Genomic DNA, 24,553 nt, shown 5'->3' with positions numbered 1-24,553 from the left:
CGTAACAATGAAAGGAAACAATTTCTACGCAACCTTCATCATGCCAGGTGAAATGCTCGCTTGACCCGTGACCTCCGTGGCGCCGCTTGAGCCAAGGCCATCTTCAATCACGAGGTCGCGCTTCACAAGTGGGTGAAAGGCGGTGTAGACGCGTCACTGGTCAGCACATTAACACGGCCAGCCCGTAACGTCTTGCCATCAGAATGCCTAGTTACGCTGTTGTCCCCAGCCCCCACCCCCATTTTTAACAAGAAATAAGCAAAATTATATTTTAAAAAATATTGGGTAAGAATTTTAGGAGAGTAGACAAAATTTTAGGATAATTCTAGCAATTTTTATTAGAATTTTAGGAGACTTTTCATTTTTTAGGAGATTTTAGGAGCGCTATGTCTACGAACCCTGGTTGTTACATTAGGCCTAAAACGTTGTTTTTTTTTTTTCATAAATGGTTTTATGTTTGTTTACTTTCTAGTTCAAACATCCCGAAGGACGACAGGATATGGAAACGGGCAGGGTTTACTTTGAACCCGGGACCATCGATAAATCTGAATAACAGTCCAGCGCTTAAACCGCACGACCAGGCAGCCATCCTGATTCTTCCTAAACTCTACGTCACATAGGCAATTAGATCTATTAATCTTGTTTGGCAAAGCAATTATAAGATCTACTGTTTGGATAGGCAATAAATGAATTATATCTAGATCTAGTCTAGATCTGTAGTCTTTGTAGCTTGAACTCTAATTTCTGATTGCCTATAAAAGCTTGGTAAAAAAAAATATCTTGATACAACTTCAGTCGATTCACATTGCATTTATAGAGCTATAATCATCCAAAATCTAGAAATGGTAAAAACTCTTTACTTTTTACAATACACTCATTACATTTTATTTTTTCAGATGAAAATGCAAATACAGAGCAGGCTACATCTTATCTTCACATTTTAAATTTTGCAGATAAGATATGCAGAGTAAATTCTAGCACTCTAAAGGGGCATACAGATGACCCCAACTACCATCTAATATAGCAACAGGCAAAATATATAAATAAAAACGGCATGTTAAGAACTACAGTTAAGATGTCAACAAGTTTTTTTTCCTTCTTTAAGGCAAGTGTTACTTACTATAATTAAACTATTTTAAAGTTAATTTAATTTTTCTTTCAACATATCCATAGTACAGTACAGGAAAAATGAAACTACTAATAAAACTCAGCAAAGCAAGTAATCCTCCTTTTTTCGTTAATATTAATATTAGACTAACCTATAAAGATGTCTGCCAGTGAGACATGAGAACCATAGGCATTAATAAAAGTATGTGGGAGAAGATAGCCCAAGATTGGACAGCATGGAGACAGACTGTGTGTGATTGTGCAAACCCCGAAGAGAGAATAAGAAATAAAGTTGCAGCCTTAGTCACTAAAGAAAAAGAAAACAGCACTATCAGCCAGCCCTAAAAGATATGCACTTGCATGTACAAACTGTGGCAAACTCTGCCGCTTCAGAATTATCTTGATCATTCAAACAGATTCTGCCCCATCTCAAGACGTAATTAAAAAAACCAGTGACTCATCTGGGTGCATCCGTTGTCTTACGAGACAGAAGGAGACATATACTATTGAAAATCAATTATATGGCTATTGGACAATAATTCAGTTTTAGATTAACAATTCAACATATGAAAAAAATTAAAGTTTTTCTTTCAGACCTTGCAATCTATAGGACAGATGAGGTTAACGAGGGTGTTATGTGACCAGTACAACGACAACCGCCTTTACTTTTCCCCAACTATTGTCAGGTACCCATTAGATTTAAAAAATCCCAGTCTTTACCAGGATTCAAAATTAGCACCTTACAGTTCAGAAGCCATAAGCGCTTTATCGCTCAGCTGCCATGCCACGCAATATTAATAAAATTTGTTTATAATTTCTATGGTATATTGTTTTGTATTTATAGAGACCACGTCCTCATTAGCACAAATTAAAATGCCCCCCCCCCACCCGAGGGTTATGTTTGGGGGGAAGAGGGGTATATACAGTAGTACCCCATTCCACCTTAAGTAATCAGCCAACAAACCAGAGCGGTGAAGTTATATAAAAATGGGTTAAAATAACACACATATTTAAAAAAAAAATTTTAAACTGATTTCTGCAAAAAAAATGAAACCGCCCGCCTAAGTGATTAGTTGGCCAACATAGCAAAGTGAGGGGGTGGGGTGTGGGTGGCAATAAAATAGAGAAATGGGCAAAAATATAAATAATTTATATATATATATATATATATATATATATATATAATTAAGAAAAGTATATAGTGTATTCAACAATTCGCCCTCCCAGCTGGGGAGGAAAGGGGGGGGGGGGGGTCGATTATTTGAGCTAGATCTACCAGGTGATTTGATATTCAATTATTATTATTATTATTATAACTTTTATATAGCGCTACTTTCATGCTTATAGCATGCTCAGAGCGCTTAGGTCCAATCTCATTTGTGGATCAGTGGGAGGGAGGGGGTATCTAGGAGTTGGTTGTGCTGCCTTTAGTCAACTCTGCCCGAGTCGGGTGTCGAACCCTTCTGGTAGCCAATCCAAGCCAAGTTCAAGCGCACTTGGCCTCTCGACCCGGCGCCTTCGACATTCACGGAGGTCACGCTCGACCACGCTTCCCACTGTCTTGTTTACTTTCTTCTGTTCATTAGAAAAAAAAAAGGCTTCGCTAGTTGAACTAGAATGACGAATGTATAGTGCAGAGTCCTATAGTTTAAAGTGGGCAACCATTAGATTTTACCAAACTACTACTAGGCTAATGACGACGAGGTGCTGCCCTTGCTGTCACGAAGCATTGCGATACCAGGTATTTAACATGGTGTGAAGACTCTTCTGTGACATACAAAACTCAAACTCCTATTTCATAACTGTATCAATTTTAATTACACACACACACAAAAATTGAAATAAGACAATCTTTTTTAAACAGCATTGACTTTTGCACAAAATATATATATATACTTAAAAATAAAACTATCCATATGAAGTAGTTGGCCAATATCGGCTTCATTATCACTATCAATATTCATTATGCATATCGACATTATAATGGTATTTATTTTTTCTTCAAAAAAAACCCACACAAAAAAAGAAAGAAGTAACTTATACCAATGTTATGAGTTGTGATTAGAGTCACTTTTTTCCCCTACTTTTTCATTATTCAACAGAGCTCACTGCCCATCACACCCTTTAAAGCATTTTTTTTAAAGTCCACATTTTCTCCACATTTTTTTAAAACAGTATCTGTAATGGGAAGAGAAGGTACCAAGATCAACATTCACATTGCTTGGGGCATGTCTCTGTCCCTGGTTGACGTATGTCTTCGTCTTGACAAGAATTGTAGCGCACTAAAAACTGAAGCCCTTGTTGTGTCCTACTGAAAACCATGTTGATCAGTTTGACAATTTCACCTTTCATGCATGGATGTTGCGCAATATCCCGGCGCACCTGTGGGGCACATGTTCATGTTGTTAAGTTAAAAGATGAGGATACATTATTTAAAACTAGTTCAATTGTTACAGTAACAATGGTTTAAACAGTCAACACTTTATGATAGTCTAAAATTTTAAAATCAAAGGTTACAGTAGAATGAGACAACATATGTACCGGAAGCTCAAAATTAGAACCAGTGAAATCTGCCCTTGTAGAGTGTCACCAAACAATACTGACCATGTCCTCCAAAACTGCATTCATTACCAAGAGGCCCGAGCAAGACACTGGTCTGGCCCCAAATAGAAAGAAAATTATATGAAGAGCTCCGTGATTTGGAAACCACTGCGCAGTTCATCTCATATATTGGTCTAGTCATCTGAACACTTCAACATAACAATGAGAACAAAAGAAGAAGAAAAGGTTACTGACATAGACATATATATATGTCTATGGCTACTGATTTCTGGCAGGAAAAGCCACCAAAAGTTGTGTTTTCTATCAGTCCGGCAATCATATTAGGATTTAACAAATTAAACCCATTTTCTACAACATCGTATTCATACTTGCAAGAAGTCTAAAGAAAGATAACCCTTTTGTTGTAAAAAAATAATTAATTATGGCATCAATTACTTTTAACATTTTATATAGGTCTGTGTTACATATAGATGCATTTATTTTTAAAAAAGGAGATAAAGTCCCATGCACGCCCATACATTATGCTTACTAGAGTCTTTGAAAGATTGCAGCCAATAGGGAAATACAATATTTTTGTCTTTTATGACGTGTACATTTTAATTTGAATTTATCAACTGAGACTAATTAAAAAGAATTAATAAAAAAGTAACAGTAGGCCTATATGTACTTTTAGGTGAAGCATCTACTTAGCCAATCATCTTAAAAATTTTTTTTACTTTCGTACTATAAAACCTAATATGCATTAATATCAGGTCTGGCTTTCAATAATTAATGGCCCTAGATGAAGTGACTTAGGTAGATCTGAATGAAATAAAGACACAAATTGAAAAGAAGCAGCGAAAATAATACAACTTCGCAATTACTAATTTTTTAATTTTCTTCAGACTTTGCGCAGCCTGAACATGCCGTATAAACATTGTGCTGGTATGTATAAATTACGATATTATTTGTTGTTGATCTTTTGTGAAAAGTACTTGAAATTAAGTTACGTAATAAAGAGAACCTTTAAAAAGATATACCTTTGTTAAAGATGAAGTATTTATTAATTCATTGTGATTATTAATATATATATATATATCATCAACGGGTTGTTCAACATTCGTTTTATGTATCGAGCCTACTTACCTGCTGACATTCGGGTCTACAAAAACCGTCCAGACTACAATTAGCCATCAAGCTTTCCACGAAGTAGGTGATGTTTGGACCTTTCAGGCTGGTAAAAGATAACCAGTCACAGCCTTCACACGGCTTGCCCGCCATCCTGTCACAGGCATTTAAAGGGCCAACTTGCATGCAGTCTGGCGATACAAAACATTTCTATTTATGAGAAACAGAAACTGAAATGTTTATTAACAATATTGTTGAACAGTTTGACATTTCTTTAGTTTCTGGAAACATATTGGGGATTTTTAATCATGGAGACATAATTCATAAATAGGAATTTGGAAGTATTGATAAGCAAGGTATGTTAATAAATCATATACCAATTTGAATCATATTTCTAAGTTCGTATGTTTATAAAAAAAACTTAACATAAGCATATGCAAAATTGGAGGTGCGGTGGCTGAGCGGTGAACCATGGGTCCCGGGTTCGAAACCTGCTGAAGATTGGGATTTTTTAATTTCAGGATCTTTGGTGACCTCTGAGTCCACCCAGCTCTAATGTGTACCTGACATAAGTTGGGGAAAAGTAAAGGCGGTTGGTCATTGTGCTGGCCACACGACACCCTTGTTAACCGTAGGCCACAGAAACCCTATAGGTCACTAGGTCTGAAAGTGGAACTTTACTTTTTACTTTACTTTTGTAGCACTAAGTAATTTTTCAAATTAAAATTTTGTTGGAAATAGTGATCTTTCAATGTGGCATCCTTGATACAAAATTTTGCACAATTATTTCTTGTTCCTGACAAAACAATAATCAGTAAAAAAAATAAATTACTAATTTGTTAATTAATTATTGGTACCGGTGGATAATTGTTTTGTTTGGTATTGAACAAGTTAAAGAAATTGTAATTAGCAAATTAGCCGATACTTTGAATTAATGTCCTTTATACTTTGTGTAGAGAATTAGGTCATCGCGTAAAAGTTCGAAACTAACAATGGATAGATAGCTCTGAAACCTATGTTCAGAAAGCACTTCGATGGGACAACGGCGAGTGTATTGGCTTGAGAAGGATTGAGCCGTGACCTCCGTATGTCGAAGGCGCCGATTGAGCCCCTTTCTTCTTTCCCCTCCCCTCCCCAACTGGTCCAGACAAGTGATTTGACCATAGCACATTGAGGAAGCTAAATGGATAAAATTGCGCTAAACAAAAATTGGCAAAATATTTCTTATCGCACAGATTTATTATTGCTAATCTAGATCAATTACAAATGTAATTACATGACTGGTCCAAACTAATTCATACAATTAGGCCTACGCTTAATTATAAGCTTAATTTCTTTTTTTTCTAGCACATATCCAGAGCGCTATGGTCTAGTCGCTTTCTTCGAGCAGTTGGGAGAGGGTGTATCTGGGAGAAGGTGTCCGTGCTGCCCCCATTGATAGGTAGCCAAGCGGTTTTTAACACTTCGACCCGTGAGGTGCGTGCTGGACATTTAAAATGCGCCTTCAAGCCGAGACCATTTGTTATAGAAGGCCTGATCACTGACCTGCAATGTCACAACCTGTGGGCAGTTTAGATAAATAAGCACGTTGCCACATCATAGACATGTAACGTGGCATTGAGCTATTGGCTTAAACTAGCCACAGGTTGTGACGTTGCAGGTCAGTGTTCAGACTTTCTATAACGATTTGGTGTCGTTGAAGCCAACAAAAAATGGACACAACTGATCTAAGTTCTTACTGTTCGCTTTGATGGCTTTAGCTGGATAGACTGTTAGAAACATGACGCACATCTCCTCTTGTGTGGACTCTCCAAAATACACATATTTGCTGGACGAGACAGAGTTGTAGACACACGTGGCCTTGAGCTCATCTCCTGGAAGTACCTGAATGGGTGGATTGTGTCTGGCGACACACAAAGACTCACAATTTATTTAATTTTCTATAACTTTTAGCAATACATAGATTAGTATCTCCTCTACTTTGTAGCCACGAAAGGGGGAAATGCATCTATTAGATTTGTGTAGTCTGTCTGTAGTCTGTCTGTCCCGTACATGTCTACTTTGTATGAAGTGAAGGTAGGAATGTAGCTGTTGATAGATTGTAGTTCTGATCATGACTTTTAAACCTGCATCGCTTACCAAAACAGATGACATGAGCCTCTGAGTTTGTGCTATCTTGTTGACACATTTGAGGGCTATGGTGTGTTTCATAATTATCTCTTTGTTATGGCGTGTGTGTATGTGTTTCTGTGGTAACGGTGAGAAAAAGATGTGGTTGGCGGCCATGCAGTGTGAATGATGCAAAATAAGCAGAATTATCGTAAGCTGTCTTAGGGTACGCCAGACGAGTCCAGGATGCCAGAGTGTAAAGAAGTGTTTTTGTATTTCAAGTTTAATACGTTAAAATGTAATACACCTGCAGAGGTTTAGTTGTCTACCAGCAGTTTAGTGCTACAAGTCAATGACCGGCAACAACACCTTTCATAACAAACTTTACTTGAAACAGACATCTTACTAAGAGTGATTGTATTTGTTAATTTTGACTTAAGAAAGGACTTTGCCTTTTTCTTTTTTAATATACTCTTTATTAAAGTCAATTTCTGTTTTCTTTACACAATAAAATTTGCATTTACAAACAAATATAAAGTAAGTTTATTTATATGGGTCAGAGACTTGATGAGCTACAAATAGTAGGCCTACAATTTGCAAGAATGACAAGTTACATGCACTCGCAAACAAATGATTGTGATATATAATTGATGTTTGATGGTCCAAAAAATATCTCTAACCATAGTATATGGGAATCAACCCTGCAAACATCAATAGTGGAAAAAAAAATGTTACAAATTGGACATACCAAGCAAAATAGAACTGAAAATATTTCAAATCGGGCTTTGGATTGGAAACTACAGGTTGGTAGACCAAAGCAAACATGGAAAAGGTCAGTAGAACAAGTGAAGATGGAAGGACGGACAAGGACCGAGGGGAACTGTCCTGAACAGAATGTAATGGGGAAGTAGGCCGCATGTTGCGGCAGCAAGTATAATATAAAGTCTTTCTTAAAGTGTTGATATAGAGATCTGTACGGAGAGCTGTGTGCAGTAAAGCGCTCCAAGGGAGATCAATACAAGCGCTACAAAGACACTCTCAAGAGCTCCTTCAAGGAATGCGATATCGACATTCACGGCTGGGAAGCACGAGCTCTCGATCGCTCCTCATGGCGTGAAACTGTGAGCTTCGGAGTCTCAAGATTTGAAGCAAGAAGAGTGGCCAGGGTGAAAGAGCGTCGAACCAACAAAAAGCTGAGAGAAGAAGCACGTCCATCTGCAACTGACCACACTTACCCATGCCACGTATGCGGCCGGCTTTTCAAAGCGAGAATTGGACTTTACAGTCATCAGTCCATAGGAAATGAGAAATGTGCTCATCTTCGACCATGAAGGAGGAGCTACATAATATAAAGTCTTTCTTAAAGTATTGATATAGAGATCTAGTTAAGTCTTTAGGCCAAGTTTTACACGCACACTTACACATGTGTTGTAGGGCTGTCATAGCTGTAATATGGGTCATAGGTTAGATCTGTCACCTTCGTTCCATTCCTGAACACTTCAACTTTACCGATTCTACCTAAGAACAGAGACATAAGAGAAAGAGATTTTTTTTTTTTTTCAGAGCTCTTTGGTTAAGGAAAAACTAGAATTTTTGAAAACTTTTAATCTCATTCTCTCTCTTGCTCTCTCTCTATCTCTCTCTCTCTCTCACACACACACACATACACACACACACAGTTAGTGCACACATTAAGCACAAAAAGAAAAATATTTGATATTTGTTTTTGGTCCCTAATTACCAAAGGAACGATACTCTAACAAATTGTTCTACATTTTCTTGAAACCTTCTTAATACATTTTTACAGTATACACATTCAAGATCGATTATTTAAAAAAAAAAGTTTTAAATAAGAACATTGGGTTCTGGTCGAGTTTTCTCTTAAATATAAGAGTAGGGTACAGCTATCTGATTACAGTTTCTATTAATAACCTGAATACAACGTGTTGTGAAAGAATTGAACACCATAACAAATTAATTTTAAATTTATAAATGTTCTTCTTGTAGCTGATAAAGAAAATGTTCCTAGTGTGGGACTGGGACTATAGACTTACCTATATAACATGCATATCTTAATATGCACTCCACTTTTTAAAATGAATGATTGAGTGTGACCTGATGTAGACTGACCTAAAATAGTGCATGTGATTCATACCAGTGACAGTATGTATGCCCAGATATAGACTAACCCAAATAGTGCATGTGATTCAGACCAGTGACAGTATGTATGCCCAGATATTGACTAACCCAAATAGTGCATGTGATTCATACCAGTGACAGCATGTATGCCCAGATATTGACTTACCCAAATAGTGCATGTGATTCAGACCAGTGACGATGTTGATTGGTCTGTAGAAGATCTCTGAGGTACAGCTTCCAGGACAAATACCTTGATGGACTACATTGGTCTCACCTTCAAGAAAGATAACCCAAAACACAATTATACATTTATATTTTGACAACTTTCTTTTCCCACATTCCTGTGCTAAGTCGCTTGAGTGCCCTGGCCTGGTTCAACACATCTCTCCATTCAGGTCTCCTGTGCTAAGTCGCTTGAGTGCCCTGACCTGGTTCAACACATCTCTCCATTCAGGTCTCCTGTGCTAAGTCGCTTGAGTGCCCTGGCCTGGTTCAACACATCTCTCCATTCAAGTCTCCTGTGCTAAGTCGCTTGAGTACCCTGGCCTGGTTCAACACATCTCTCCATTCAGGTCTCCTGTGCTAAGTCGCTTGAGTGCCCTGGCCTGGTTCAACACATCTCTCCATTCAGGTCACCTGTGCTAAGTCGCTTGAGTGCCCTGGCCTGGTTCAACACATCTCTCCATTCAAGTCTCCTGTGCTATTCGTCTTCAAGCACGAACCCTAAGTTGTTGTATGTCTGCTCTACTTCTTCAATCCATCGTATTCGTGGCCTGCCTTTTGGTTTTTTGCGGTATACAATTTTCGTTCCTTTTTTCTGACATTCTTCCAAGATGACATGCCCCATTTAATCTGTTCTGACATTCTTTCAAGATGACATGCCCCATTTATCTTGTCTTTTTGAAATAACTATATAACTATAGAGGGCAAGGGAGGACTGGGTGTCTAAATCGTCCCGGGCATTTCTATACCATCTAGCCCATAAATTAATTATCATTTGATGGGTATTCAATTATAGGCAAAATCATTATGTTTGAGTATCGATAAATGCATAGAGTGAGCTCTATATTTTATAAAGCCTTAAGTTTCTCATTAATCGCTCAGTGTGTAGCCCCTAAAAGGATGAAGCCCACTACTAGAAACACTGTCTACGGATGTAGACAATTACATTATTTCGGAAAATTTGTTACATTCAATTAGTATTACACTGTTGAGAGATGTCTTTTAAAAACAATGTTCAAAAGACCCATGTTATAAAATAATATTTTAAAACCTTTAACAATTTAATACATAGCGCCATCCATGTAGCCCTTTCGGTGGCCCTACCGGCTTTATTGGGTACGGCCCATATTGGCCTGAAAGCCTTTACAGCCAGTCCGCCCCTGATAGAGGGGAAGTTGAACATTAAAATGTTGAAAGTGCGGAAACACAGTGGAAACGATAGAGCATCTAAAGGCAGGATGGTCAACTAGGTCAGAATTGGCCACCTAGATCGCCATAACCAAAGTGTAAAACTAATTCACCAACGCGTGATCTTGACACATAATCTCAATGAGACAAATACTTTTTCATACCGGCACTTTAAGTACTCACCATAAAAGATTAAATAACTACCTGCTGTACTGGGATAGACCTGTAGGGCTACTAACAGATAGGGCAGTGGACTTCAATCGACCACATCGACAGTTTATTGATAAACATGAAAAATGTGCAATAATGCCGGACAATGCAGTGCTGCTATCCCATAATGCTAAGAAAAAAAAATCCCACGAAAATGTCAAAAGAATAAAATATATAAGGTTAGTTTTGAACAATGTTTCCAAAACGTTTTCCTTAACACTTCGCTTATTTTTTAAGGCTAAATTAATTAATCTGGTGGTCTACTAGTTAATTATTCCATTAGTTCATGGAACATCTATTCAGGCCTCGTGGAACACTTGGGTTCCGGGAAATAGAGTTTGGGACTTAGAGATTAAATGACGTTCCTAATTGTGATATCAGCCGTAGGCTTGGTGACAAATGACCTCGCGGATCTCATCATAACATTTCTTTAAACATTCTCATTGCCTGTCAGAGGGCGGTACTGCTGCAGACCTGCCATATGATCAGAAAATTTTTCTGCAAACACCCCTAAGGGGTCTACAATGAAATTTGTTTCTTTCGTATATGGTCTCACTCCCACACCGTCCGAACATTTGAAACATGTTTTATAATAATAATAATAATAATAATAATAATAATAATAACTAATAATAGTAATAATAATATAATAATAATAATAGTAATAATAATAATAATTAGCAAAGGTTTAAAAATGTGGAAACAAATTACCTGGAGGTATTTCTAGAATCATTTGACCAACCATGAACATAGCGAGGTCTGAAATATTTGTATTAGCAGGTTGATAATAGATCCGCAGTCCACTGGAGTCTGTGTAGTTCTGCACAAGTCTTGGGTTATTCCAATGTATCTTAAAATTACAAGAGAGACAACTCGTTTTCATTAATATAGATGAAGAAATAAAATTGAGTTCCTTCCCTAGAAACACTAAAATAAGCTATAATAAATAAATGGAAATAGACTATACCCAGGGCCGTTGCTACCTATTGTGCAATGTGTGCCTTGAACGCAGGCGGCCGAATCATTATTCCAAGATTCCTTTTTTTTTTATTTTTGGTTTTATAATAACAAAAATTACTTAAATATTTTAATTTTAACGATTTCATTTTCCTTTGAAAGCTTGAAATAAAAAAAGGGGGGGGGGGGAAACGATATTCGTACAATAAGAAGTTATTTTGGAAACTTTAAAAACAAAACAAAAAAAAAAAAAAAAAAAAAAACGCCGCGCGAGGAGCACTCACGAATGTACCATTAGTGCCGACTCTCTCTTGGCCTTGAATTTTCGCGGGTTGTTTGTAATATTTGTTTAGAGTCAAATAGCCCGCCCTGTAAGTAGATTGTAAACCATTGTCACTTTTATTTGAAATGGCTGTTGGTTGAGAGTAAAATATTTTGTGGCTGATTATAGAGCGTAGATGTAGATCTACATCATCTTCATTAAGTTCATTTGTGTTCTAGTTTAAATTACATTTTAATTCTCTTCTTTTCGTAGTAAAATCAGTTAAAAACGGAATCTGTTATAAATATTTAATATTAGAACGTCTTAATATTTAATTATAATTAACGGTATTTGTATTTTTAGAGTTTTATTTTAAATTGTGCAAGTTTTCCATATTGGATGATTATTTATATTATTCTGTTTTGAATTATTGATCATATGTATCTTTAATGCAGCGTTTCTAAGACTTTGGGTCCCCCATGGAAAGGGGGGGGGGAAAGCTACTTCCTGGCAAAAAGGGGTGTTTAAAAGTGGGTGTGTTTCCTAGGCAACGGTAAGAAGAGGTTAAGCAATTAATTGGTGGTTATGCATGTTGGTCTCCTTCAGCCGTAGAACGACTATGGTTCCTCTCGCACACTTCATGTGGCTGTGGAGCCCTATTTGGGAGAGACACTCCCGTCCACAAATATCGCAGGTTAAGGTGGCTTTTGCTTCGGTGGTAGAGGAGCTGGCCATTTTTCGTATTGTACGTTTTTCTTCCTGAGCTGAGACCCAAGTTCTTTCACTGTCCATAGCTTTCTTGGTCACTGTCTTTCTCCATCTGATGCGGTCTAGAGCTATGTCTTCCCAATGGTCAGTATTGATGTTCACTGATTTGAGGTCCCGTTTTATTACATCTATGTAACGGAGGTGGGGGCGACCAGTTTTTCTTGAGCCAGTTGCGAGTTGACCATAGAGGATGACTTTCGGGATGCGTTTGTCCTCCATACGGCGAACATGTCCAAGCCAACGCATGCGGCGTTGTCTGAGGGCTGTAAAGATGCTGGGAATACCTGAACGCGCAAGGATCTCAGTATTGCACACTTTTTCTTTCCATGTGATTTTCAAGATCTTACGGAGACATCGCAAATGGAATGAGTTTAGTTTTCTCTCTTGCTTTGCGTAGGTGGTCCATGATTCACAGCCATACAGCAGTGTACTCATAACGCATGCCTAATATTAATATGGCCCTCGAATTTTTTTTTTATTAGGATGAATAGTGCGTTCAATATTAGCTTTTTTTTAAAATTCTCTCTTCTAACTAAGAAAAAATAGCCAGAATATGCCTAGCGCCGAGTCCCACCCAGAATCAGACCCCTTGCCGACTTGAACGAAAACCTGCCGCATTTTCAATTCTATCTTCAGGAAGAAACTTAACACTATTTCGGAAAAAAAAAACTTGTCAAAGTGGCCGTATATAGCTGAATCATTTTAGTAAAACTTCATTACCTAAATTTTGATTCTATACATAGTCTTAAAAATATAAATGAAACCTAAAAATTGTCTTATAATGAAGACTAGGTTTCTTTTCTTTTTCATTACATTGTTTAAAAAAAAATGCAAAATTAAAATAAAAAATAAAACATCTTAGAGGGCATGGAGATAAGACAACGATGCGAATATGTAAAGAAAACGGAATGGTACCAAAATAGATTTAAATCAAAGAGCGCTTTTGGTACAGTGTTCAGCTCAGTCTTAATTAATATTTATTTAAAAAAAAAAAGAAAGAGGGCGGGGCGGCATTTTTAAACACACAACCTTCGCGGCGGCCCTGTCTCTACCCGTTATATATTTATACTACAGTATTTTTACCTGCATCAATGCTCGTTGGTAGGACGTGTTGCCCATACGATAGCCAACAGTTTCTGGGAGACACATCCCTGGCGAACCCACAGTCCACGCGCCGATGATGTCATAGCAGCCCAAGCTCTCGGCATTCATACCACAGGTGGTAGGTTGACTGAAACGAAGTGGGCTTTCTGATCAGACCAAAAAAAAAAAAGAAGACATTTTAAAGTTTTGTAATATGTAGGTCTTAAAAATATCCACTCTACAATGGTATTTTAAATACTCATTGAATGTTTGATTCATGCTATTTTATGTATAGTATTATAATAATCTTTATTACAATTGAGAAATTGTATGTTACGATTCTGTCTTACACATAGTAATACATTATAAACGCAAAACAATTATACGATGGCACACAATGTATACTTTTATACCACAGTTTCTCTTATACATGTTTTTTTTAATGCTTGATGCGTGTTATTGCTTGCAATATGTGCAACACTTCACAGCCTCAATACTTCACAGCCTCAATACTTCACAGTCTCAATACTTCACAGCCTCAATACTTCACAGCCTCAACACTTCACAGCCTCAATACTTCACAGCCTCAATACTTCACAGCCTCAATACTTCACAGCCTCAATACTTCACAGCCTCAATATTTCACAGCCTTAATACTTCACAGCCTCAATACTTCACAGCCTCAATACTTCATCCTCAATATTTCACAGCCTCAATACTTACCAGCCTCGATGTGGTGTTCATTTGGAACAGCGTTAGAGGAGACCATTAGGCCAATAGGGAAGCAAAAGAGAACCCCCCCCCCCCCCCCCCCCCCCGTTTAGTTGCCTAAGGACTGAGTCCATTGCACTAGCTGGGATGGAAGAGAGTTCAACGACCGTATCACTATTTACACACCGTTCCTCAAAGGGCGTCTTATGGAATACACATGCACGGGTTATGTGGTACAGAGAAGAAATATGCAGAGGTTGCCTCGGTGTGCTCGTCCTTCAGCCTCGCCTCTAATCCGAACATTTTGGGATACGAGCCATCATAATAAGGATGTACAAATTTACACCTGCTAGGATCTTCCCCAGACAGAACAGTTTGTTCCAACAGGCATCTGGAAGGGAGCATCCGTGGCCCAAGAGTTCCAGGAGCCTTCGACTAAACACTTTATGCAATTATAAAGAAGAGGAAAGTCTAGTACGTATCATTTTTGAAATGTTAGGTAGAGTCTACATGTTATTGCATGTTTGGTATATATTAGTTTGTGGGATTTTTTTGGGTACATGCTATATTTTGTCTTTTCCTGACAATAGTTGGGGAAAAATAAAGGCAGTTGGTCGTTATGATGGCCACATGACACCCTCATTAACCGAGGGCCATAGAAACATCATCAGCCCCATTGATCGCAAGGCCTGAGAGGGGAACTTTACATACTGAACATGTTATGTCATGTTTTAAGCATATTGTTACGACCCTATTGGCGGCGCAAAAGGGTTAACTATAGGCTCAGCTGACACACACGTGAATCACTCAGGTCAGGGGGGCCATGGACAAGGGACAGTACTACGATTACACAATTACACGCAAATATGACCAATGTTATGGTCATGTGATCGAAAGCCTGCGGTACGAGTGACACAGTGTGTAAGAAAGCGGCAGTTCAAGACCGGAGAGCGTTGAGACCAGGACTGTTAGTCTGCCATGAAGTCGGTCCTGGTCGAGTCCTCAAGTGTTATGTACGAGTCCAGGAAGAAATTGAGACAGTAGAGTTGTGTACGGTGATGTACAATGTAACATTTTAGTTGTTGATGTGTTGCTATTTGTGTCGTATTGGCTGTCTTCTACTTATTTACTCATTATTAAAGTACCAGATTATTGTGGAGCTCTTGTTGTCAGGTTCTTGATGTGTTGATGTGTTGTGTTGTGTTTAGCAGTGTTTACAGAAGGCCTGATTAGGAGAGAATCGTAACAATATTATGTTTGATACATGGCATCGAATGTTCTGTACATGTTTTCAAATATTTGTTACAAAGTCAATGATCGTGTCCCACAAGAAAAAAAAACAAGCCTGGTACCTACTCGAGTTACATCCATACAGCAAGATGTGGTGCATTACGTCTCTATTGTCGATGACTGGTTCATAAGCAATGATGTGGTAGTCCTGGTCTCTGGGCAGGTCAAAGCTCATACAATAGTAGCTCGTTTCCTTGGCAGGTATCGCATTCTTCGGGAATCTGAGAGTCAAGTTTTGAACACCTGTAAATAAGAAGAGTCAAATCAACCAAGACTTTATTAATGAAATTTATGCATTCGAGGATTTTGATATTTTAAAAATGCTCTTGGAAATCTTAAAAGAAACAAATAAAAGACTTAACACAAGTTGTTTCAAAATGTAAAAAAAAAAAAAAATTACCTTCCACTTTAATGCGGCTACAGTTTTCGAATTCTTGCAGGTGACAGTCTACAAAGTTATTTTGTCCTTGACATTGGGGAGAGCCTATTGGTTCACATACACCTGGAAAAAATCTATCAATACATTGTCTGGTCTCTAAATTAAGATATCAAGATGTTTTCTCCCTTAGTTAGACTGCAATCTACTCAATGCATTGATTTCCAAGTGGTATGTTTTCTCCATTTAGCTAGTTAAGTCATTTGTCAGACTCTTATATAGCCAATGCATTGATTTCCAAGTGGTATGTTTTCTCCATTTAGCTAGTTAAGTCATTTGTCAGACTCTTATATAGTCAATGCATTGATTTCCAAGTGGTATGTTTTCTCCATTTAGCTAGTTAAGTCATTTGTCAGACTCTTATATAGTCAATGCATTGGTTTCCAAGTGGTATGTTTTCTCCATTTAGCTAGTTAAGTCATTTGTCAGACTCTTATATAGTCAATGCATTGATTTCCAAGTGGTATGTTTTCTCCATTTAGCTAGTTAAGTCATTTGTCAGACTCTTATATAGTCAATGCATTGGTTTCCAAGTGGTATGTTTTCTCCATTTAGCTAGTTAAGTCATTTGTCAGACTCTTATATAGTCAATGCATTGGTTTCCAAGTGGTATGTTTTCTCCATTTAGCTAGTTAAGTCATTTGTCAGACTCTTATATAGTCAATGCATTGGTTTCCAAGTGGTATGTTTTCTCCATTTAGCTAGTTAAGTCATTTGTCAGACTCTTATATAGTCAATGCATTGGTTTCCAAGTGGTATGTTTTCTCCATTTAGCTAGTTAAGTCATTTGTCAGACTCTTATATAGTCAATGCATTGGTTTCCAAGTGGTATGTTTTCTCCATTTAGCTAGTTAAGTCATTTGTCAGACTCTTATATAGTCAATGCATTGGTTTCCAAGTGGTATGTTTTCTCCATTTAGCTAGTTAAGTCATTTGTCAGACTCTTATATAGTCAATGCATTGGTTTTCCAGTGGTATGTTTTCTCCATTTAGCTAGTTAAGTCATTTGTCAGACTCTTATATAGCCAATGCATTGGTTTCCAAGTGGTATGTTTTCTCCATTTAGCTAGTTAAGTCATTTGTCAGACTCTTATATAGTCAATGCATTGGTTTTCCAGTGGTATTATTACAATAAATGCAACTGACACCTAGTTATAAAGATTAACTAGTTAAACAATAAAAGGATGTTAAAACTTTTCCAAGACAACATTGTCACCTGGATGGGTTATATCCATTATGCTAGCAGGAATTTGTCCTTTGGTCCATATGCAAGATGGGTCCCCCAACTCCTGGCCATTAGTTCTACCATCGCCATCAGAATCTTGAATGCATAGATCATGGGTCCACTGTTTCAATTAAAGTCAGAATAAAATAATCGCAAAAAAAAAAGTAAGATCCATAACTCTAAGTATAATTACGTGCATGATCATTAAAACAGAGTGCTCTACCTTGTATCCAGCTTTTTGAAACGCTTCCCCAAAAGGATTTCTTGGTCCTCCACCATAAGGGTTAAGGTGACCCAGGCCTGGCCATCGATAGTTCACTTTACATGGGTGGGGTACATTGTCACCGTTTGGTAGCTCCAGTTGGTAGAAGGAGTAACATGATGTCAGACTGCTCACCCACAGTAGCACCAGGAGCCGTAGCCTGTCATCAAGACACAAACATTGAAAACAAAACACGACTACACAACAGAAATAGTATGGTAGCAATTGTTTAGCTATTTGATAAGTAAAATTAAAAACTGTTGACTTTTGATAGTAGGAGGCGCCGTGGCTGAGCGGTAAAGCGCTTGGCTTCCGAGTCTGGGGTCCCTTTTAATTTCGGGATCTTTGAGCGCCTCTCACCACCCAGCTCTAATGGGTACCTGACATTAGTTGGAGAAAAGTAAAGGAGCTTGGTCGTTGTGCTGGCCACATGACATCTTTTTATAAAGTATGCTATAGAAACAGATGATTCTTACATCATCTGCCCTATAGACCACAAGGTCTGAAAGGGGAATTTTTGATAGTCCGACGTTTACGGGATTGTCGGATTACAAAAAGTTAGCTGTTTTTCAAAGAACTTCACTTTAGGTGTCCAGAGAATGTTATGATATCATAAGATGTTCTGCAAACCTGTAAAGAGTAAAGCAAGAGACAAAAAAAAAAAAAAAAGGAAAAAAATTAAAATTTAAGCCTAATGACATTCTAAAAGTATACGTTTTACAGAATACAGTATAAACTTGAATTTAGGTCGGCGCCGGGTCGGATTACTGAATGTGTCGGACTATCCAGATTCAACCGTGCTCTACACATCTCATAGTAGTGTGTTAAACCCAGATCAACTTAAATATAATAAAGTATAAGCACCAAAAGTCAAATCGAGTTGACGTTTTAAAAGAGAGAAATAAAACAAAAAAGCAAAAAATTATCGTCTGCACGAACTAGAAGCAGATTTATAGAAACATGTATTCGTTTATAACCATCTAGCTAATACATCTAGCCAATACATCTAGCCAATACATCTAGCCAATACATCTAGTCAATACATCTAGCCAATACATCTAGTCAATACATCTAGCCAATACATCTAGTCAATACATCTAGCCAATACATCTAGCCAATACATCGAGCCAATACATCTAGCCAATACATCTAGCCAATACATCTAGCCAATACATCTAGCCAATACATCTAGCCAATACATCTAGCCAATACATCGAGCCAATACATCGAGCCAATACATCTAGCCAATACATCTAGCCAATACATCGAGCCAATACATCTAGCCAATACATCGAGCCAATACATCTAGCCAATACATCTAGCCAATACATCGAGCCAATACATCGAGCCAATACATCTAGCCAATACATCGAGCCAATACATCTAGCCAATACATCTAGCCAATACATCTAGCCAATACATCGAGCCAATACATCAAGCCAATACATCTAGCCAATACATCGAGCCAATACATCTAGCCAATACATCTAGCCAATACATCTAGCCAATACATCTAGCCAATACATCTAGCCAATACATCGAGCCAATACATCTAGCCAATACATCTAGCCAATACATCAAGGCAATACATCGAGCCAATACATCGAGCCAATACATCTAGCCAATACATCTAGCCAATACATCTAGCCAATACATCGAGCCAATACATCTAGCCAATACATCTAGCCAATACATCTAGCCAATACATCTAGCCAATACATCTAGCCAATACATCTAGCCAATACATCAAGGCAATACATCGAGCCAATACATCGAGCCAATACATCAAGGCAATACATCGAGCCAATACATCGAGCCAATACATCTAGCCAATACATCTAGCCAATACATCTAGCCAATACATCTAGCCAATACATCTAGCCAATACATCTAGCCAATACATCTAGCCAATACATCTAGCCAATACATCTAGCCAATACATCTAGCCAATACATCTAGCCAATACATCAAGGCAATACATCGAGCCAATACATCGAGCCAATACATCAAGCCAATACATCGAGCCAATACATCTAGCCAATACATCGAGCCAATACATCGAGCCAATACATCGAGCCAATACATCGAGCCAATACATCTAGCCAATACATCTAGCCAATACATCTAGCCAATACATCTAGCCAATACATCTAGCCAATACATCTAGCCAATACATCGAGCCAATACATCTAGCCAATACATCTAGCCAATACATCGAGCCAATACATCGAGCCAATACATCTAGCCAATACATCGAGCCAATACATCTAGCCAATACATCGAGCCAATACATCGAGCCAATACATCGAGCCAATACATCGAGCCAATACATCTAGCCAATACATCTAGCCAATACATCTAGCCAATACATCGAGCCAATACATCGAGCCAATACATCTAGCCAATACATCGAGCCAATACATCGAGCCAATACATCTAGCCAATACATCGAGCCAATACATCTAGCCAATACATCTAGCCAATACATCTAGCCAATACATCTAGCCAATACATCTAGCCAATACATCTAGCCAATACATCTAGCCAATACATCGAGCCAATACATCGAGCCAATACATCTAGCCAATACATCTAGCCAATACATCTAGCCAATACATCGAGCCAATACATCTAGCCAATACATCTAGCCAATACATCGAGCCAATACATCGAGCCAATACATCGAGCCAATACATCTAGCCAATACATCGAGCCAATACATCTAGCCAATACATCGAGCCAATACATCTAGCCAATACATCTAGCCAATACATCTAGCCAATACATCGAGCCAATACATCGAGCCAATACATCGAGCCAATACATCTAGCCAAAACATCTAGCCAATACATCTAGCCAATACATCTAGCCAATACATCGAGCCAATACATCGAGCCAATACATCTAGCCAATACATCTAGCCAATACATCTAGCCAATACATCTAGCCAATACATCTAGCCAATACATCTAGCCAATACATCGAGCCAATACATCTAGCCAATACATCTAGCCAATACATCGAGCCAATACATCTAGCCAATACATCGAGCCATACATCTAGCCAATACATCTAGCCAATACATCTAGTCAATACATCTAGTCAATACATCTAGCCAATACATCTAGCCAATACATCTAGCCAATACATCTAGCCAATACATCTAGCCAATACATCTAGCCAATACATCTAGCCAATACATCGAGCCAATACATCTAGCCAATACATCGAGCCAATACATCGAGCCAATACATCTAGCCAATACATCGAGCCAATACATCGAGCCAATACATCGAGCCAATACATCTAGCCAATACATCTAGCCAATACATCTAGCCAATACATCTAGCCAATACATCTAGCCAATACATCGAGCCAATACATCTAGCCAATACATCTAGCCAATACATCTAGCCAATACATCGAGCCAATACATCTAGCCAATACATCTAGCCAATACATCTAGCCAATACATCTAGCCAATACATCGAGCCAATACATCTAGCCAATACATCTAGCCAATACATCGAGCCAATACATCGAGCCAATACATCTAGCCAATACATCGAGCCAATACATCTAGCCAATACATCTAGCCAATACATCGAGCCAATACATCTAGCCAATACATCGAGCCAATACATCGAGCCAATACATCTAGCCAATACATCGAGCCAATACATCTAGCCAATACATCTAGCCAATACATCTAGCCAATACATCGAGCCAATACATCGAGCCAATACATCTAGCCAATACATCGAGCCAATACATCTAGCCAATACATCGAGCCAATACATCGAGCCAATACATCGAGCCAATACATCTAGCCAATACATCTAGCCAATACATCTAGCCAATACATCTAGCCAATACATCTAGCCAATACATCTAGCCAATACATCTAGCCAATACATCTAGCCAATACATCTAGCCAATACATCGAGCCAATACATCGAGCCAATACATCTAGCCAATACATCTAGCCAATACATCGAGCCAATACATCGAGCCAATACATCTAGCCAATACATCGAGCCAATACATCGAGCCAATACATCTAGCCAATACATCTAGCCAATACATCTAGCCAATACATCTAGCCAATACATCGAGCCAATACATCTAGCCAATACATCTAGCCAATACATCGAGCCAATACATCGAGCCAATACATCTAGCCAATACATCGAGCCAATACATCGAGCCAATACATCTAGCCAATACATCTAGCCAATACATCTAGCCAATACATCGAGCCAATACATCTAGCCAATACATCGAGCCAATACATCTAGCCAATACATCTAGCCAATACATCGAGCCAATACATCTAGCCAATACATCTAGCCAATACATCTAGCCAATACATCGAGCCAATACATCGAGCCAATACATCTAGCCAATACATCTAGCCAATACATCGAGCCAATACATCTAGCCAATACATCGAGCCAATACATCGAGCCAATACATCGAGCCAATACATCTAGCCAATACATCTAGCCAATACATCGAGCCAATACATCGAGCCAATACATCGAGCCAATACATCTAGCCAATACATCTAGCCAATACATCTAGCCAATACATCGAGCCAATACATCTAGCCAATACATCTAGCCAATACATCTAGCCAATACATCGAGCCAGTACATCTAGCCAATACATCTAGCCAATACATCTAGCCAATACATCTAGCCAATACATCTAGCCAATACATCTAGCCAATACATCGAGCCAATACATCGAGCCAATACATCTAGCCAATAGGTCAGTTGTTCTGAAAGTAGGTCTAAGGACTAGTTTTTAATAAATGTCTGATGGAAATATCTGATACCAAAGGGAATAAAATAAAAAAGCCCTTACAGTTTCTTACTATTAAAACAGCGTACAATCTACACGTAATTAGTTTAATTTGCTTAGTTTGACAACTTCCTGAAAAAGTTAAGCAATGTTTTTTTTTTTTTAAAGAAACGTGTAGCTGTTTTTAATTTTAACCTCTCTACCATAAAAGTCACAGCGTTTACTCAATGCATACTTAACTAAAAACGTATCATAGTAATCTGTTCTACTATACATACAGCAGATAGTCCAGGAAGGCACAATCCATTACCATGATTCAATTTGTATCAACTGATGAACCAATTGATTTGTTAACCGAACAGGTATTTTGTCACGTGATGAGGGAACAAGATTGATATATAGGTTTTGTTTCTGCAATAAAAAAAAAATATATATTTAGAATCGTGTTTGCGTCTGTTTATTGTAACTTATGGTCGAGGCAATCGCTAGACATTTCTTAGGGACAAAAATGATTTCAAACATAATTGAAGCGAATGAGTTTCTAAACACGCAACTCTTACAAACACGGCTTGTTTTTCAAAGGCTTAGATTGTATGGGAAAGAACTCCTGTCAGGCAGCTTTGTGTTGTTACATTATTCAAAGGCGGCACTCGAGTTTTAAAGCATGCAGTGGGGTCATTCCAAGGGGGGCGGGATGTCAGCAGACATAAACAAATAAAACAACTCGTATTAAAAACAAAGTATCAAAACTGAGGGGTGTCTGGTCCTCTCATATTTCCGCCGCTGATATTTGTTAACCTTTCTGTAGACTTGACCAAAGATATATAATTATGTTTATAATGTATGTGCAGATTCTATTCAGGCTTGTGCGTTGGCAATACAATGCTACATACTGAATGTAACAAAGAGCCATTTGAGCTGGATTGAAGTCCCGGACATAGCTTTCCGCTAAATCTCTTTTATTTCATAGACCTCTGGAGTCGATGTGTGGATACTAGAAAAGGGTGGGGTGGGGGATATGTTAGCACAACTGGGATCTGTTTTAGTCGTCTTAACCCATTCACCTCCATGATGATTCCTAAAAGCATTACAAATAGAAAGCTGGGAAAACTTAGCCTAGAAAATTTACAGTACAATAAAATAAAGCAAAATGTAGCCTAACATTATATGAACAATAATATATATATATATATATATTTGAAATACTATCCTGTGTTTTCATCCACTATTTACAAATTTACCAATTACCAATTTACAGAGGCAAGTTAATTAACGTTATAGAAAGTGTTCTCAAATAATTTCGAATCATGTATATAGATCTAGTTAACGGACTTGATAGATGGTTGCCTGGCCGTGCGGTATGCGCACTGGACTGTCGTTCGGTCGTCTAGATGGGTCCAGGGTTCATACACTGCTCGTTGCCACCCTCCGCCGTCCTGCGGGAGGTTTGGACAAGAAAGAAATTGACAAGAAAGAAAGAAGCCAGAGGTAGAAAGTCGGTTTTCCCACGAAAAACTATTTGTCATTCTGACGTCACTGTAACATGTTACAGTTTCATAGACAGCTTTTTTTTTTTTTTTTTTTCAAAGCACAACGAAATATTTCAGTTTGACAAATGTTGACATTCTGTGTAGACTCCGAGGACCGATTTAGTAGACTATCATTTTGTCACTTTTTTTTTTACACACACACGCAAGCAAATCTTGAATGTTTGAAATGCATCCGAGCCATTCCGAGGAATGGACGGGCCATATCATTGACTGAGATTTCAGTCAGGGCGAAAGACTGAGAGGGATGAAGAGAGACGGTCGACAGATCATCTGTGTTCCCCCGACTGTCTAACAGACTAAGAAGGTGATAATTAATTTTACATTTGTTGTACAAAGCTCGTGTCACTAGTTAACTGATGGCACCTTTATGTACTTTGGTGAATGTAGTGAATACTGAGCGATGTGAAGAAATTTGGGGCGATATAGTGTAACCAAGAGAAACAAGACAAAATAAAAAATAATGTATAAAAAAAGAAAACAAAGCTTATATTAAGTGTAATTGTATCAATTAGTTTGGAACATTCATATAAATAATTCTAAAATATTTTTGCCAATTGTT

The 24,553-nt window shown here is 38.0% G+C and overlaps 1 protein-coding gene across 1 annotated transcript; it reads right to left on the bottom strand.

The window, feature by feature from the left end:
• Positions 1 to 3,009: 3,009 nt before the first annotated feature.
• On the bottom strand, positions 3,010 to 22,869 carry LOC106078771 (MOXD1 homolog 1-like). Its single transcript, XM_056042377.1, has 12 exons — positions 22,723 to 22,869; positions 17,600 to 17,798; positions 17,368 to 17,497; positions 16,116 to 16,217; positions 15,782 to 15,958; positions 13,715 to 13,881; positions 11,356 to 11,494; positions 9,191 to 9,298; positions 8,307 to 8,403; positions 6,516 to 6,679; positions 4,795 to 4,967; positions 3,010 to 3,489 (listed from the first exon to the last, which is right to left on the bottom strand). Exons 1-12 carry the CDS (start codon positions 22,755 to 22,757, stop codon positions 3,313 to 3,315), a joined length of 1,668 nt encoding a protein of 555 aa, XP_055898352.1. The 5' UTR covers positions 22,758 to 22,869; the 3' UTR covers positions 3,010 to 3,312.
• Between the last annotated feature and the right edge of the window lie 1,684 nt (positions 22,870 to 24,553).

Source organism: Biomphalaria glabrata, chromosome 9 (genome assembly GCF_947242115.1).
Source record: "Biomphalaria glabrata chromosome 9, xgBioGlab47.1, whole genome shotgun sequence".
Taxonomy (NCBI): Eukaryota; Metazoa; Mollusca; class Gastropoda; family Planorbidae; genus Biomphalaria; species Biomphalaria glabrata.
This window is presented reverse-complemented; position numbering and strand designations above follow the sequence as displayed.

Excerpts from the sequence above, each read along its gene's own strand:
- LOC106078771 (XM_056042377.1), bottom strand. The coding sequence starts at position 22,757 with ATGGTAATGGATTGTGCCTTCCTGGACTATCTGCT. Across the intron at positions 15,959-16,115 it reads TAGCCGCATTAAAGTGGAAG|GTGTTCAAAACTTGACTCTC; the intron begins GTAATTTTTTTT and ends TCTTATTTACAG. Across the intron at positions 4,968-6,515 it reads TAAAGCCATCAAAGCGAACA|ACTGCATGCAAGTTGGCCCT; the intron begins GTAAGAACTTAG and ends TTGTATCGCCAG.